Source organism: Lissotriton vulgaris, chromosome 2_1 (assembly GCF_964263255.1).
Source record: "Lissotriton vulgaris chromosome 2_1, aLisVul1.2, whole genome shotgun sequence".
Classification (NCBI taxonomy): Eukaryota; Metazoa; Chordata; class Amphibia; order Caudata; family Salamandridae; genus Lissotriton; species Lissotriton vulgaris.
The window spans coordinates 1,194,462,165-1,194,480,870 of record NC_141687.1 but is presented as its reverse complement, the minus strand read 5'-3'; the positions used below and the strand labels follow the sequence as shown (position 1 = coordinate 1,194,480,870).

The window sequence follows — 18,706 nt, the reverse complement described above, 5'->3', positions numbered from 1 at the left end:
TACTAGGAGTCAGTACAGGCACTGACTCATGAAAGGTGCTCCCTGTGGAGGAGAGAGATTTTTTCCAACTACATAAGATTTGCTTGGAATCTATCACGTCCGGTGAAAACGGTCTAATTGTGAGAAAATTGATTTTTGGTATCCTAATTGGAGACCGGAGAAATATATTTTCCCTTTAAGCAAGTTTCTCTGAGTTTTTATTTGTTGATTGCTACATGTACGTTTGGTGGATTTCCCCCAACCTTTAAGGCCTCTAAATCTGAATGGATAGACTGCCCTCCTAGATTTGTAAACTATTTAGTAATTGGTGTTACTTCTTGTAGTAGAACACGCTTATTGTAAATTTAGCTCCACCACTTAAATGAAGAATTCTGTATAACTTTGAGATATAAACAAAAGGCTCATCTCCTGCAGCTTGAAGTCTGCCAGCAACTCAAATCGGTTTCATGGAAGATTATCTGACCACCACCACCATTAATTTATTGTTATACAAGAAGGGTCTATTCAGCACTATCATTAGAATAAAGCAATGACGTATTAGTCACAACAATGATTTCACCAATATAATTACAATGTATACATGTTTTAACAAAGATATTCTTCTTTAGACAAGATGGTTTTCTTTTTATTCAAAAAGCATCAAAGAAACAAACAGCCGGCACGTGTTTCGTCGGTACCAATGTGCATACACTATGCACATTTTTCTACTTACTTGGGGTCACTTTATATTAACATTTTGTCTTGGCCCCAATTATTTGTCTTTCCCTCTTGATATTAATTTTATGTATTTAATATGTTATGACAATCCTCAGTGATTGACCTTTCTTTGAGGTTACCACGCCTCTTCCCTACAACTTGTGTTTGATATCTACATTGTTTAGGTGGGTCGACAGCTTTCATTATCTCCATTTGCCCTGACACGACATGTTTTTTAGACGTATTGACACGACTCACTAATCTCCGACACCGAGTTCTATCTCACTGGTATTAGCAATTTTAATCTTCATGCTTCGAAATTGTAAGGCTTGCCCACATTTTTCAAAGCCTCTTTTCTTTACTTTCGTTTTTTCTTCCTCTTGGTTTCTTCTTATCTTTATTAACGTCTTTATTCCTCACCAATGGTCTGCTTTTTGAGTTGTAAATTTTTTCCTTTGGGGTTTCTCTTCTTCTTTTCACAGAGATCTGCTCTTTTTCACAGTTTTTGGTGAGCTCTCTTTTGTAATTTGATCTTCTCTATAGTCACACCATCATGACTTGTTTTTGATTGAACACCCTATAGGGGGTCATATTATTCGTTTATATTTATGTATTGTTCTTTATATTTACAGCCTTAAAGTCTTTGTACAGACTTGGTACCGACGAAACACGTGTCGGCTGTTTGTTTCTTTGACACTTTTTGAATAAAAAGAAAACCTTCTTGACCATCTTGTCTCAAGAAGAATATCTTTGTTGAAACACGTATACATTGTAATTATATTGGTGAAATCATTGTTGTGACTAATAAGCCATTGCTTTATTCTAAGGATAGTGCTGAATAGACCCTCCTTGTATTTCTGTCTCGGCAGGTCCTTGAGATCTGCTTTAGTCACCCTTGGTAGTGAGTGACGGTGGTGTCCTAGCACTCCCACTGTATCTTCATTAATTATTATAATCATGTGCCTTGTACAACTCCTTTTCTGATGCTGATTTGAATGTGCGGTTACTCCCTCTTAGGGAACACCACTACCAAAATTTATTTTGTCACAATAATTTATTGTTGGAGATGTCAACTTGGTACATTTGGAAAAACTCTTGTAAATAGAGCCTTTTCCGTTATAGTCCATATTACTGCCTCATTGGCAAATAAGAGGATAAGTGGCTAACCTTTCCTCTCTTTTGGAAAATATACTACTCAAGATCAAGAATGTTCTATTGTCATTGCTCAAGATATTTAATTATGGGGCAGGGTGAAACCTTGCTTTACACCCATTTCCAACAAGAACTTTCCATCACTTCACCATCCTTACCATATTAACTCTACTTTTGATGTCATGATGAAGTTGAGTAAATATATGAACCATTGGAGTCCATATGGTATCTCCACAAATATACCCAGGAAGCAGTACTTTTGACTGAATGAAATGCTTTTTTCAAGTTAAAAACAGGTGAATTGCAGACCCTGTAATGGTCCCAAGGCGCTGGGGGGTAGGAGGGACTGCTGGTCTGTCGAAGCTGCTGTGGTTCAGTCGAAAAGCCAGGTCTTGGGGTCCTTTTTTTTTTAATTGAGGCACTGCCAGTGATTGCCTGAGGTGGAAAGGCAGGGTGTTCTAGGTCTTTGCTGCGAGGTAGGAGACAGATCTTTCTCCGGCTGTGATTTTTCAGAAACGCGGGCCAGTGGCCTGGACCAGTTGGAGTGAGCGGAGGTCTCTGGTGGGTACATAGAATGTGAGGCGGTGGTTCAGGTACGCAGGTCTCATTTCGTGTAGGGCAAAGGCTTTGCAGGCGTGTGTGAGGAGCTTGAAGGTGATTCTTTTGTTGACTGGGAGCCAGTGGAGGTCTCGTAGGTGGCCGGTGATGTAGCTGCGGCATGGGATGTTAAGGAGGAGTCTGGCAGAGGTGTTCTGAATGTTCTGTAGTTTCTTGAGGAGTTTCTGAGTGACGCAAGCATAGAGTGCTTTGCCATAGATTATTCTGCTGATGATGAGTGCGTGGGTGACCATCTTTCTTACCTCAATGGGGATCCTAGTCCTAGAAACTTCTTAATTCAGGCAGACCATCTTCTCGGTTGAGGGAAGGTGAATCAAGTTGGAATATTAATTACATGGATAGCTGCACCACTTGATGTGGGTACTGCTACACACATGAGGATCCCTGAGATGTTCTTGTGACCCCGTTCTGGGGTTTAGTCCGATGTGCCACTAAGGCCTAAAACCAGCGACATGATGAGTTATCCTTGGAGCCTATCTTGGCTCCATATCTGGTTTCACTGCTACCTAACAAAACCTCTAGGGTTCCTCTGTTGGTACTGTCTTGCACTTTCTCTTAAACTTAGAAGAGTTTGGAATGGAATCTCTATTCATTGATATCTCCTGATATGATTCTACTCTTGACTTAAGGAAAAGAAGGATTGGCCACACTGGTGTACATATGTGGCCTACAGTGCTAATAATTTTCCCCAAGTGATGTAGGTCACTTTAACCCTGGTACCTGGTGCTCATAGGGTGTCAGTCTCATGTCGTAGTTAGTCCCTTTTTCCGAGCATATCCTTTTTGAAATACCCAATCAGAGTTCTATAATAGTTATAGTTAGTTCTGGATAAATGCAATCCTCCCTCCAGTCAGGCTCCGGCTGACCAGACACTAGAGAATCTGTTTTTCAAGAAAACCGCCCAAGACCAACTGGACTCCATTCTTTGAGCCTTAGTGGAAAGGAGAGACGAAATCCCTTCAGTAATCTCTATTATGGAACACCAACCTCACACCTCATCCTAACTCGGTCGCCAAGAGATATGCGGCATGATAAAAGGACTTCTTGTTCTTGCTTTTATTGGTTTTGTTGTATGCTTATTCATATTCATATGCCTGAATCTGAACGTAGCCTAGCTCTTTCCATGTAGCCATCAAGATTATGAATTGCAGGATCAAAATGCTGCCGGCTGCATACATGTTTTCTGCACCTGTGGGCTTGGTTAAATGCTTGTCTTCATTCTCCTTGACCCCTCAATATAAGAAAGCGAGGTACTGCAATTTGATTTGAAAACATTGAGCCACTGATTTCTCTCCTTTGTTTAATATTAGAAATATTGCCACCACTATAAGCCATTAAGTTGTTCGTAGATGGATTTCTAGAGAACACTGTGATTGTACAAGTACCAATGGATATTTAACCAGGAATGGAACTTTGGAAGTTGCTGTTCTTCCTCAAGACTGGTACCAACCGTAGGACTCTGGAAGAAACCCTGGTCAATTACCCATTGTGGAAGACGAAGAAGCCATTCTGCATCGATTATAGCTGACCCCTCTACAGATGGACACGGAATAGAGCCCATCTCACTAAAGCCCACATGCAGGTTTTCTTGAAGAATTGATGTACGCATGAGCTGTGAGGTCCTTGTAGCCCAACAGGCCAAAAACTGAAGGTATCTGGTTTGCACGTGGATAAAGGTCATCTAGTAAACTTTCCCCAGATTGCGATTGTGGCGAGCCTACTTGTGCTTCCACATCCTGTGCCATTCCATGACTTTGTGGGTGCCTGTTTCTTTCCAGCCAAAGAAAGATAAAAAAAAGATCATGCCGTTCCCCTTTCGTCTTAGGATAGTGCAGTGTTCTTGTGACTGATTCTCGCACTGTCTGAACCATCTTTTTAACCATTGCAGTTCTGAAGCTATCATGGATTAAGGATGATATTGGACGCTGACATTAAAACAAATTCCCTAATTGCTACTGGCAACCAGTTGATTCTGAATGTTCTATGGCTGCCCCCTCTAGCTACAAACGTTATCCATGCTTAGCCGTTCATGAGATACATTTCCCTAAAGTTTATAATTGTTGTTTGGTGTACTTTATAGCCCATTTGCAGCATTAGAAGTCCCAATTTAGACTTTGGGGACCAATTAGAGCAGCAACTAAATTCTTATTGAGCTGCGTCCCGTGTTCAGTTTGTCACCCACCTTTGGAGCCAGGTGGGTCTATTAATTGGACGGTAGAATTTCACTTTGGACCAGCTCATTGCAGTCAGAAATCACTACTTTTCTGTAGATGGAAATCCTTGTTCAGTATTGGATAGGGTAAGATTTTTGGATGTTGAAATGTTGTACAGTGTGGCATTTCTTTACGGAATTCTAGTTTGCCTGGGTATCCCTTATCCCCTATTCATAGCTATCCTCATCCCACCCACCCAACTCCCCATGCCACCCTACTCCTCCATCCGTACTCGTGGTCGCTCAGAAACGAGAACTAGGTGATTTCTCATATGTACTTGATAAATTGTAACATTCCCTTTGAGACCTTGAGTTCCATTGACCTGAGACTCTAAACATAGTAAAAGAACTGGGTTCTGACTAATTTCAAAGGTGGTTGTGATATCTCGACCTTTGCCTATGGGACACAGTGTTCTTTTTGATATAGCACCTTACATTTAAACCCAATAAATGTTTCTATTTTGGTGTCAGAAGTTGCTAGAATCTCCTCATTCGAGAACCAGGAAAACCACCTCTAATGCTGTTGTTGTAGGTTTACAAAAACTTCACTGCATTGAGAGTGGGGCTGTCTACTTCTTTCTCTATATTTTACCATATATTATCGCTTCTTGGCACTTAACAGCACCCCTTCACCATTTCCAGCTGATCATCACAACGGGTCGATACCTGACTCAAGGTGATTCTTAATTCTGAAAGTAGATGCAGTCAGTCAGTCACATTTAAGGGTATCATTCTTTTCGGTTATCAAACCAAAACTTCCTGCCCTAGCTAGTTTGTCCATATATATCTTTTTAGTGGTAGTGTTTGACTATCGTCTCTTTTGGTCAGCCAGTGTTTAAGATGTAGCAGCGCACTCGAAGTATCTCCCTCAATAAGAGGATTGTCTGTATTACGTCACTTCCTTTTACGGTGCTTAATGTGATTAATATGCGCAAATGTAATCTGTAATCTGGACTCCTACTTGGTTGCCTGCCAGCGTATGTTCTCTTTCCCATCACCACGAGATTGCATAATCTGTATAGCCAATCATTGATCACGATAGTCCTCCCAAAACACATGCGCATTTGTTTTCCCTATTCCTGACATTAGGCAATGCCGTCTGTTCAAGTACTTGCTCAGAACGTAAAGGAGCTTAAGAGCTCCCTTGTTCCTGCTGCCTGTTCTATTTTGAACCCTTTGTTTACCTGCCTATCTCCCTGCAAAGTCTGTGTTCTCGCTGAAAAGGTTTATACTGAATTGTGCGATTTTCTGATCTAATTCAGGCATCTTTTTTGGTTCAGCAGCAGCCTTATGATCTAGCATGATTCCTAGTGTGGGATTTGTATCCTTTAAAAAAGTTTTTCCAAAAAGATTTTTTCCAAGATTTAGTACTTTCCTTTACACCTTTACACAAAAGAGCAAGTCATCATGTTATTGTATGCATGTCTTTTTGGTTCATATCATCGAGGGTGCTTTGTATTATATATTGATTAGGCTATGTCTTACAAAAGCTAAAGCACTTGGATCCTACCATATTTAACCACCATTGCATGAAGGCCAGTACTCACTTCTCCTGAGGCGGAAAGCTGGGAGGAAGCTCGTGCTAACTTGCTTTTAATTGAAAAACTGTGTATTGATTTTAAAAATACTTGTCTGGACCTGTGTCCACCGCTAATTCTGCCGCATTTTCCTCACGCCGCCATCAGCGGCGAGGCCGCTAGCCACGCCCACTTGAGGCCACGACCCCTGCATCTCTCTTCTGGCACACATATATAAATGTGCAACCCTAGGAAGCGCAGCGGGCGCGCCGTTTGCGCGCCAAAGGCGCGCCTAAGGCAAGCCCGTCTGCTCCCGTCCGCGACGGGCCGGGACTCGGGACTATACCCCCTGGCCCTCTCCCGTCAGGACCATCTTACATCTACTCCAGGTAAGCCCTCCTTAGACTCATGCCATCTCAGCATGCTCACTGCACTATCCTAAACCCTCACTGCGCCCCAAAAAGCTGCCAGACTTGCCTGCTTCCCCTTACCTCCCTCCCTTCCACAACCAACATAGCCACCTCAAACTTCCCTCCCGCATGTTCTAAACCTACGGCGGCAAACCAGACTCAAACCAGGACGCTGATCAGCCTTAACTGCAGATCACTAGGTAAACACAGAAGAGAAATTTTCGATCTTCTTGTCTCGAGAGAAACCTGCAGCTCTTTTTCTCACAGAGACATGGCTTAAAGATCACTCTGGCCCAGATATTGCTGCCGCTCTCCCCGACAATTACACCTACGTGGGGAAAAACAGACCAAAGAAAGAAGGTGGAGGTATAGCCATAATCTATAATAGACTACACTCCTGCAAATGGGAAGACTGCAATGCCTAACTGTGAGGCCGGTCTGTTCAAGCTTTCGCTCTCTCCCAGCTTTACCCTCTCTGGGCTATTGATCTACCGCCCTCCGGGCCCGGCGAATTCTTGGGCAGCCTCCCTTCCCGAATATATAGCACCATTAATTCAGACCTCAACAAATTTTTCTATTATTGGTGACCTCAATCTGCACCTGAATGACCCCTCATGCACTACCAGCAGCAACCTCTTACAAGATCTGGCTGCTTTAAACATATATTTACACAACTCTGAACCCACCCACAAAGCAGGGAACCTTCTGGACCCCATCCTTTCGAACCTGGAGACCATTGGTTGTAAGGCTCCCTCACCCATAATATGGTCTGACCATTATGTGGTGACATTTATTATCAAACTAGGTCAACAACTTAACAACTCCCTCAACCCCGCAGAACCCAGGCTATCCAGAAACTGGAACAAATTGGATTTAAACAAATTCAACACCTGCCTCGAAAATACTAGACATCTCATGGAAGACACTAGCACTGCAACGTCTGCCGCCATAAACATCTGGCTTACACAGGCTGCCGATACATGCCTACCTCTATGCATGCTATTGCACAATTATTATAATCCAACTGCACCCTGGTTCACTGAAGCCTTAAAAAAAGAAAAAACTATTTGCAAAAATCTCGAGCGCAAATGGCGTATAAAATATGACTCATGTTCTAAACAAAGCTATAAAGCCGCTCTAAATAAATACCACTCCCTATGTAAAGATGCCAAAGCTGAACATGTTAACCACACTATCCTTGAAGCAAAAAATCGCCCTAAGCCACTCTTCAAGGTAGTGCAAAAACTCTCGGGAGCACTCTGCCAGCCCAAAGCTCCCTGTCTTAATACATCTCAATGCAATTCATTAGCTGAATTCTTCATCGCCAAAATTGACACAATCTACTCCAATTTTGGCATCTTATCCCACCGTCCTACTTCACCCAACTCACTGGCCCCAACTCTATCCCTCGAGCAAGAAACACCAGATGACAATAGTCCCAGTCACTCCTTGCCAACTCCCTCCTCTCCACTTACGCCTTCCCGTGACTTTATGCTCACATCTGATACCTGTCCTCCGATCGCTCCGTTGATCGACACATGGGATCCACTCAACATTGAGACCCTCTCTGATATCATCAGTAAAATTAAATCCGGTTCCCCACTAGACCCTATTCCTCCTCAAATTCTAAAAAACTGGACAACGCCTCCCTTGAACTCATCATGGAGCTTCTAAACTCCTCCCTAAAAGAAGCTACGGTACCCCCGCATGGAAACTTGCGATGATAATGCCTCTACTAAAAAAGGCTAATGCTGATCCCAGCATTCTAGCCAACTTCCGCCCCATCTCACTTATCCCAGTATTTTCTAAAATTTTAGAAAAACATATTAACTCTCAACTCTCCACCCATGTTGAGCTAAACGGAATCCTACATCCATCACAGTCGGGCTTCAGATGCGGCTTCTCAACGGAATCTACCTTGCTGGGAGTCTCAGAAAACATCCGTTTCGAAGTCGACAGGGGGGAAACCGTGGCACTCATCCTGCTGGATTTGAGTGCCGCATTTGATACGGTTTCCCATCCCATCCTCGTTAACGCCCTCCGATCATCGGGCATCACCGGCTCTGCTCTCAACTGGCTTATTAGCTTCCTATCCAACCGCACTTTCCAAGTTTTCTCTTCCTCTTCTGCTTCCCAAACCTTCACATCTGCGTATGGAGTACCACAGGGTTCCATCCTGAGCCCCTTGCTCTTCAATTTATACGTCAGACCTCTGGTGTCTATTGCGGAGCAAGCTGGGCTCACAATTTACTCCTACGCAGATGACACTCCGATCATCTACTCCCTCTCCTCAGACCCTTATGCCCCCTCATCCGCCCTCTGTTCAGGACTGAGCAACATTGCAGCCTGGATGTTGGACAACAAACTCCAACTGAATGGGGGAAAAACAGAACTTCTTCTGTTTGGACATAATACCACTCTATGGGGGCCCGTTCACAGCTGGGCTTGGACTCTCAACCAGAACTCTGGTTCCTTTCGTCTTACGGCAGTATGTCTACTCCGTAAATGAGCACCCACCCTGGCTGTTAACAACCCTCAACTTTATAGTCTCAAAACACACACTAGAAGGTTTGAGAGTCTTCCCCTCTGCGCCAAGAAAACGTACTGGAACTGGCCAGCTTCCAGGCAAGCATTTCACGGCAGGAAGGAGTTCCTACGTTCCCTCTACATTCTCACATGTTCCAGCCTATATCTTGAGGAAGCTTACGAAAGCCTTCCAGGGTACCTTAAACAATCTCTCACAAAAAACAATCCTTGAACGTGATTAACCCAAACAACTTGCAAGCCTGTCTGTGCACGCACACATGTTCAAGCAAGGCAGAGTCAGAATTCAGGATGACATGAGGCCATGTCAAAGCCAATAGTCAAAACTGAATAATACTTGCCTATGTACAACACAATGCAGGTTTGTGCACCACTGCTTATAGCATCACATACTTCATCTCTCAATGTACAACAGTGCACATTTGTGCACCACTGCTTATAGCATCACATACTTTGAAACCAAAAAGTACATTCCACACCTCTCTCTCTCTCTCTCATGCTTTCAAATTCACATCCCACACGTTCTGTTATTGGCAAGCTGGTATACTGTGACAGCTCCCACTTCAAAACTATGAGAAGAGAAACGAGGCATATGCAGGACGAAGTACATTCAGGCTAGGATAAAATAACACACCAAATTCAATTAAAATGATGGTAGTCAAAGGTCGTCACGTGGTGTCAGACCACAGGAGTGCCTCTAGCACTACAGCCTCCAATGTGCTTTCTGTGACGACTTGCTAGTTTGTTGCCTGGTGGCATTGTCCTTTCTCCCACGTCAGTGGTGCTGTCTTTGGGCTGTCTGGATCCCCAGGGTAGAGGTAACTCTTGAGTGGGATAAATGCTGATATCTTGTTCCCCCGCACCGTTCCATCATGACAAGCATGGAGGCTGCCAGCAGGTGCCCGATCTCCCAGACACCTGCTGAACTGCTAATCTTGATAGGACTATGGTGGCCATGTTGAAAGTAAGATGGCCACCTGCCCACCTATGTCCTTAGTTTTGCTGTATAGTCATGGCAGATCTTCACTGTAGAGGCTATAACGATCTTTGGGTATATGTTGGTGGGTGAGATGTTGGTTTACATGACAACTGTGTGAAATGTGGCTATGCAAGGAAACTTGGGTAAACTGCTTGTATGCAATAGTACATTTTCCTATGTAAAACTCTGAGATAGTATTTCGGTCATTCGTACTACATAACATTGCAGATTAATAAAAAATAAATGTCATGCCTTTTAAGTATATTAAGATAACCAAACACGGATCTGGAGCTTGCTACATATCATAGTTTGGTTGTGGAGGAAGACTGCTTTTGCTGATGACTTGCACTTTTGTCGAACTGGTTGTTTTGTAACTAGTGACAAATGATGTGTCTTAGAGAGCATGGAAATGGCTAGACTAGGACTGTACAAGTGCAGGATTAGAAGCAGAGTCTGTTATTTGGGCCACTTGATTATCGACCTTTCTCATATCAAGCCGAGCCTCGTCTTCATTATGATAGTGTTTTAAATTTGTTTTCTATTTTTGGTACGTTTAGTCCGTGTTCGTTGCCTGTCTTGTTAATAACTAATCAAAGAGATATGTCTGTTATATCTCCCATGAAGGGCAGTTTGTGTTTTTATCTCCGAACACTAAGACACAAATTTCCATTATTTCGGTGTGTGTTGCTGATAGTTCGACCTGCAGCGTTGATTGCTAATAAATGCTTTTTTGTCTCCCTTGCAGTGATTTCCTAGTGCCAGACTATCTGAGCCAGGAACAAGAAGAGGCCCTTGGGCAGTACGAGCTGGCAGAGCACAGCTTCGAAAGCAACTCCTCTGTCCAAATGCCTGTCATTTCCCAGGTCTCGTCCACTCAGAACTGTGAAAGCACTTTCCCCCTTGGGTCGCTGGGCGGGCTTGTCGAAAAGGAAGTGGAAGAGGAGGAGTTGGAAACATCTGATCAGCCGAAAACTGATGCCAAGGTGGATGCCACCAACGAGGACCCCGCCAGTTCAGAGCTTTGTTCTATTGCTGTTGAGTAGTTAACAGTTACTTTGCTTGGGACTTTTTTAAATCTCCATCGTTTTTTAATTCTTTGGAAGTGCCTGTGATTGGTCCTGTACATTTTTTATTTTATTATCTTAAACGAGGAAAAAGGGGGCGGAAAAACACCCCGAAGAAAAGTACCCTTGTACGTTGTTGTTTCTAGTGAACTTTTTTAAGCTCTGCTTCAGGCAGACCTGCACAGTGTACCATGTTTCACAATGTAAAGGTTTGCTCCTTTGATGGAGCCGAACCAAAGCGACTTAACTTAAATGCACAAAGATCACCTGTAAAATAATCATGAAAGCTGTGACGCGCTTTGTCGTGCCCTAAGCCTCGGAACTTTGAGTCCTTGCTGTCCCCTGAACCAAAATTTGCTATGTCTGCGTTTTTTATTCAGTGCGCTTAACCTCATCCAAGTACCTATGAAGGAGGTATTGTGTTAAGATCATTCAAATGATGAAAAGAAAAAAGAATGGAATGTAGACTGTATTGATATGTATTTATACACTAATGAGGCAAGTGTACAAATAGTTTTCCTGATGCAAGTACTTGAACGGCCTCTGGTTGGAAATCAGAGGAAGTGTTATTTTGGTTGGTGTGCTTTTTCATCCGTAATTTGCTTAACCAAGATGGCCTATCTTTGAAATACAGTCAGACAGCGAAGGTTCGTCTTCTCAAAAGGATTATTGCACACCACTAAAAAGAGCGCACAAAGAGATTCAAGCACTGCAAATCAGTTGCATGTCGCAATTCATCAAGTTAATCAAGTTTTGTTTGAAAATTGAAAGTACATAATACTGCATTGCAGGTGTGGCCATTTACTTTGCAGTGTTATAGGTTCTGCCGTTGAGTGTACCTGTTTGTTGGGTTTATTTTTAGAACATCCTATGACAGTAGCAAACCTCCTTCCTTGGTCAGAGGGAAAGCACTGAAAGTAGCTGAATATCCTTTCCTTGCAAACGTCCCGTGCACAGAATCCAGCACTAGCCTTTGTGAATTCGAGCATTTTCTCTCACTGTTGTCACACTGTATAGATGTGTAGGCATGGTGCCCATACCACATTGCCCAACAGTTTGTACATCCGGGGCTAATGGGAGCGGGTGCACAAAAACAAGTGTGTAACGGAAAGTTATATCTGGGCAGCTATTTTCTTGGATAACCTCCAAGAGTAGGCTTTGGCTCAGTTCAATAAAAGGGGTTTATAATTTTTAATGCACCTATCAGTAAAAACAGTTAAATACATTTTACAGTCACGTTTTACTCCTTATCTCTTTGTAAAGTATTTGTAGCATTTCGGCTACACACAAGACTGTGTGTTTTCTTACAGTCGCAGTGGCGAATCTGCAAGCAGAGATGCTGTGTGCAGCTGCGCTCACCTTAATTACAGAAATGTCATGAATGCTGTTACTGTTGTTGCCTCTGGCTTCTCAAGAGTCAGTGATGTTGGAAGATCCGAACATGTATATGTAAGATAGTAAAGATTTCCCTTTCACAATATGATCCTGAAACAAGCACTGTCCTGTTGTCCACTCAGTTACTCAAATGTAGATGATTTAGGCTACAGTCGAATGACAGCTTTTAAAACACCATAAGAATTCCTTCATTATGTTGTTCTTCGGAATGTAACAGTTTGTTAATCCCTGATGCGCACACAATGAAATGACCGATCTGTGAGCGTACTTCCCCTCATTCACTATCAGCACTGCTTTCCTATGTCCACCATAGGCAGGTAGTCTCTTTGCAATGGTAATGAGTATTCCTTGTCAATTATATCAGAGTGAACTTTCATCACGTCACCTGAATTTTGTGCTGATTCCAAATTGAATTCAGTTGATACTCAAACGTTTTGTATGATCCAGTTCAATGTAATTCAACTCCTAAATCCAACTTCGCACCTTAAATTTGTTTTGTGTGTTTTGGAAGTGTTTAAAACAACCTCAGAAAAGCAGATCAAAGGGTAAAATCCATCTAAAATTGCCCCAAATCTAAAATCTAAGGTGGTCTGACATATCAGCACCCTCGTATGGGGGTTCTCTCGACTTGCCAAAAGAATCGGTCAGCCCCATTCGGCTCAGAACTAGTGTTGTGTATGCTTAGTTACCAGATTCCCAGTGGTATATTTGGTGTCCTGAAATGGAGTTATTAATTTCTGAAAGAACAAAGTAGTTTTTGTGCAAGTTATGCAGTTGTAAGGTTTACTTTATATCAAAGCAGGGCTACAAAACTGTGTTCCATAACCTAATGCAGACTCAGTGGTTGATGGGGAAACACCAAGCACATGTGCCTTGTAAATGGAGACTTCCTGTTTTCTTTTGTAGTAAAATAATTGTTCAGCTGCCAATCCCCTTCTTTTATGCAGAGACCGGCTTGAAATAACCGACCAAGCAGAAATCGTGGCCTCAGACTCCATACAGCTCTCTGTATTTTACCCACATTTTCTTGCCATCGGTATTGCAGATTCACACAGATCACCAAATGTTGGAACACTGGTTGTACCAGGATTTAACTGTGGCATGCAACTTGTTGATAAGGTCAACATAAAGAGCGTCTTTCTGCCTGATAGCTGTGAACTACACATTTTGGAATCCAGTCTTACTAGTTGATTGATTTAATTGGCATTTACTGTGCCTGATACATTGATCAGCACACAAGAGTGGTCATATCTGTATTTTTTTTTTTACAACTAAAGATGTTGCCTATTTCCCCATTCCCTCCTATCAAGTCATTCTGTCGAAGAGGTAAGTTCTTATTTTTTTTTTTTTTGCACATTAGTTCGACTGTGAGAGAAGGTGATCATCACCTCGGGGGCATTCGTTTCACAAATTGTATTGGGGACTGCTGAGTTGAGGAGCAGTGGTGAATGTCCTCTTCAAAGATGCCCACATGTGCCTCTGTTGGAGACTAATTTTAAGACTGTTGATGATCTGGTTGGCTTGCTGTGGGTGTCTAAAGGAGTGCCAATATGAGTTGGGTAAACAACTTACTTGCGTGTCCTCCAGCTTTAAGATTTTAGGTGTTGGATTATGGCCTGGTGCAACCTATTGATTAGGTGTGACGACAATCGCACAAATATGCCTGCAACACCAAGAAACAGTCTAATCCTTCACAGGTTGTATGGAATCCTGCTCCTTGATTGAGATCCTTGGCACAAGAAAGGAAAGGGTACTCACTTGGACATCTTGACCAATGACCACTTACATTAATTTGCACTGAGTCATCTCCACCGTTTAAATTATACATTGAGGAATGAAACCCCCTCCTGTTACTGTTTAGTTTTTTTTGTTGTACTTTTTTCCCCACTTAAGGAAACAACCAACTAGTGGCACTTTGTAAAACACGAAACCTAAATAAGTACCTTGTTGGAGTCTTAAAAAAATATGTAGGAAGCAAAAGCATTCAAAGAGAAAAAGGGAAATTAAGCTAAATATGTTAATAATAACATAATTATAATTGCGATTTATATAGCTCATCACTACAAACATGAATTGTCGCTAGGTTATTGAATAATAACCTCTTATTACCAAACTCATTTGTAACCTTGGAAGGAAGAAAGGCTGCATTTCCAGATGACAGAGTTTAACCCTGCAACCTATACAAATTGCTGGGCCGGTGCTTAGCCCGCTAAGCTATTTTACTGCTGTTAAAATGATGACTACGAATTGAGGCTTGTATGTTTAAAGATATGAAAGAGGCAAGTTCCATATTTTCCAAAACTACACTCGAATGTGTGTCTTCTCTTTTTCTTGTGCAATGTCCTTTGCCTGTTTGGACACATGCTTTATTAATGAAAGACTAGATATCCCGCATCTCGTATGCCAGTAAGTATTCCCATTTGAGTTCCAGTGCTCTTCAAAACTTTAAGGGAGTTAAACCTGATAAGAAAAAGGTGTGAAAGGCTCCCGTGGGCTCTTTTTCAACCCGGCCCTGACCTTGGCCTGTCCTCACCCGCTTTGGCCTGAGGGGTCATAAAGAGAGCTGCATAAATTGAAAGTAACTTGGGCTCCAAGGGTCATGTTTACTTTTTGTAGTTCAACACCTTGCCCTTCCTTAGCCATTCAACAGCAGGTAAAAGATTGGTGAAGAGCTAATGGTGGGACAAGGGGTTATCCCTGTAATGTCAGCCTGAACACTCAGACGAAGGACTCTAGGTCTGTGCTAGCATGTGTGCTGTGGTAGAAATACCAAATGGTCAGTGTTCTGGTTACTTATACACATATGGACAAGTCACAGGTCTAGGTCTGGCGGTCGTGTCAAGCGTGCTCTGATAGAAATACATAATGGTGAATATTCTTATTATTTGTACATTCTTAGGCAATTCACAGTTCTGTGTCTAGGTCTGGTGGTGTCAAACGTGCTCCGATAGAAATACCTGCCAGTGAATGTTCTGGTTACTTATAAACACCCAGACAAGTCGTAGTTCAAGAGGACTCCTCATTTGTGGGTCTGGATAAAGAGGAGTGTACCATGCCAGTTGTCCACCCGACCCTGTCGCTGGCACATCTCTCATCCTTCTGTACTCAGATGCATCTGATTCACCAGGAGAATCCATTAGCTTGTTAACATCTAGTTGGCTACTTTATACAAGCAATACATTAATATTTAACTAAAAGTAGCGACAATAATGTTTCACCACACAATGTTTCACTCATTGAGAAACATTATACTGCCTTCTTAGTACCCTCCTTATTTATGCGATCACTGGTATAATAGTTAATAAAATATACCCTACTCTACAACCTAAAGTGCCTTTTTGAAAGGGATATTTGTTGAAAAGTGAACTTAAAGCCGATTTCAAGCAAAGTAACTCTCTAGAATCAATGGTTCTCAGATTTACTCCACTGAAGTAAATGTTTGTGGCCTTAAATGTTGGTAGTCATCGGGTAGCAAGCGCTTATGCTGAAAATAAGGGCCTCGGATAGTTCACATGTAAGCCCCCAAGTTGCTTATTTTTTTTTTTATCAAACTCTTTATGGAGTTATTTAGGGCACATTTCCACACAGTGGCAGTAATGAAAAAATAGGACACCGTAGATTTACATAAGATTGCTAGTGTGACTTACAGTTTGAGTTGATGGTTTTTATCATATTAAGGTTCTATCTGGTTCACCAACCTCCGCAACTATGACATCCTTATATTGGAGACACCTGTATACAAAGCATTGGTTGTTGCTTTTATGACATCAGTACTGTTAACACGGTATTATTTGTATGTGCCTGTGTCTTTCCTCCCTCTCCTTTCACCGTCTCTCTAGGGCCCGGAATACCCAGAGTTTCACCGTTTTCTGAAATTCATTATTAGGAACCTCTTCAAGCACCTCACCCAGAGACTGAATACCCCCTTGGAAATGTTGTAACATGTCTCCCATGATACTATTAGTGGAATAAGTTGATGGGTTACTTTTCAAGTGTCGCCGTGATCATGTAAAAGTGTGTGGTGGATTCACGTTTTTTCTGATCATTTTCTAAAGGTTTGTCTCAGTTTTATACAGTTGCTGCAGAAGGAAATGGACCCATCATTTGCTTCCTGTATGCTGTATGCACTAGCAGTAGCACTACCAAAATACCATTTTACTTCAAGTTGCAGTAGGTCAAACATTTGCAGTAGTTTTGGTACTATTGTGAGAGCGTGTCATAAACAGATTACGTGGAACTATAATCTGACCTGAACAGACTGGGTTGAGGATGATAAACATGCTCCTCTTTAGTTACACACAGAAGATAGAGCCAAGCAGTAAAATGCCCTATAAGTAAGTAGCAGTCGTATTTAACTTCAGTATAATGGTACGGGGTATTTTTTTTAGTGGTTTATCAGGCATCTCAAATAAAAAAAAATAAAAAAGTGACAATTCCCTTTTCCTAAGTTTGAAGAAACAAGGCACAGGGCCTCTGAGGGGTTTTAAACCAAAAGTCAAGGATGAGCCATATATTGTATCCAGAGTTACACAGAGATTGACAAATTTACATTTGTATCACTTTTCAAAAACGATGTATCAAAACATATTTCACAAATACAGTACATCAAAGATTGTTTCACACAAGAGATTACGCACAGGGGACTGATGAGATTGTACACGCAAAGGAGTATTTCTTACAAAGAATTTTTATTATATATTTATATCGGCCATACACTTAAAATAATTTTTCACGTTTATTCATAAAAACATTAAAAACTTTAAGAAAAACAAAATGTAGCGAAATGTGTCGACGCGGTGTTTCGGTGATGTGAGTCGTCACCTTCTTCAGGACAAGATTTCAATTAAAAGCACTACAAAGTTTGTTAGGTGATCGCTTTAATCAATGGGCGATATCCACACTTGTTCACGGTTTCTTATTTCTGTGGATTGAGCCCGAAAGGACGGTCCATGTAGTTGCCCACTCGAGACGCCGGAAAAGACTTGAAAAAAATTGAAAAAACGTATTGCTCAATACAAGAGCTGCCGCTAAAGGAGAAAAGCGAGCACTTTTTAGATACAAAAAATATTTCTTAAGGAAATCTATCCTATTTGTGCTATGAAAACATCGACCGCCCTCCTTAGGATTATATAAAACAATCCAGGAACAGTGATCAACTGACCTAAAGGGCTCTATTGTGAAGAATTGAAAGTTATTTTCACCTAGAAATACCACAGAAATAAGAAACTGTGAACAAGTGTGGATATCGCCCATTGATTAAAGCGATCACCTAACAAACTTTGTAGTGCTTTTAATTGAAATCTTGTCCTGAAGAAGGTGACGACTCATAACACCGAAACGCCGCGTCGACACATTTCGCTACATTTTGTTTTTCTTAAAGTTTTTAATGTTTTTATGAATAAACGTGAAAAATTCTTTTAAGTGTATGGCCGATATAAATATATAATAAAAATTCTTTGTAAGAAATACTCCTTTGCGTGCACAATCTCATCAGGCCCCTGTGCGTAATCTCTTGTGTGAAACAATCTTTGATGTACTGTATTTGTGAAATATGTTTTGATACATCGTTTTTGAAAAGTGATACAAATGTAAATTTGTCAATCTCTGTGCAACTCTGGATACAATATATGGCTCATCCTTGACTTTTGGTTTAAAACCCCTCAGAGGCCCTGTGCCTTGTTTCTTCAAACTTAGGAAAAGGGAATTGTCACTTTTTTTAGAGTACCTAAAACCACATCCCTTTTTCTTACAAAGGGTTTCTCCTTTAAATTTTCTTTACTTATCAGGCATCTCAGCCTTTTCCAGTCAAAAACAGTTTTAATCTCTGAGGCTTGGTAACCGAGGTTTATGCCTAACGTTTGTAGGATAAACACATGTGGTTTTTCTATTTTCCTCATCCCGATGACTTCAAATTGCTGCCAGTGTTCGACCGACTTTTACACCTCACTTGTGTTCAACTAAATTCAATGACATTTCTCGAAATTTCTGGAATGCCATCAAGTTACACAGATGATAACACTCAAGTCCTAAGATTACAATATCCAAATATTTTCTTCCCTCTGATCCCTTTTGGCATTATCATTTTCGTCACATTTTGAAAGAGTTTGCAATAGTTGAAA

General features: G+C 41.6%; 1 protein-coding gene across 2 annotated transcripts in view; it reads left to right on the top strand.

Annotated features, from left to right (window-relative positions):
* The window catches only part of ZBTB44 (zinc finger and BTB domain containing 44), a 301,958-nt gene extending 287,374 nt beyond the window's left edge, over window positions 1-14,584 (top strand). For both annotated transcript variants that reach the window (XM_086956924.1, XM_086956923.1), the window contains one exon: window positions 10,874-14,584. In XM_086956924.1, the coding sequence (XP_086813050.1) occupies window positions 10,874-11,171 (298 nt within the window). In that variant the 3' untranslated portion in view covers window positions 11,172-14,584. The remainder of the gene's footprint in view (window positions 1-10,873) is intronic.
* The last annotated feature ends 4,122 nt before the right edge of the window (window positions 14,585-18,706 follow it).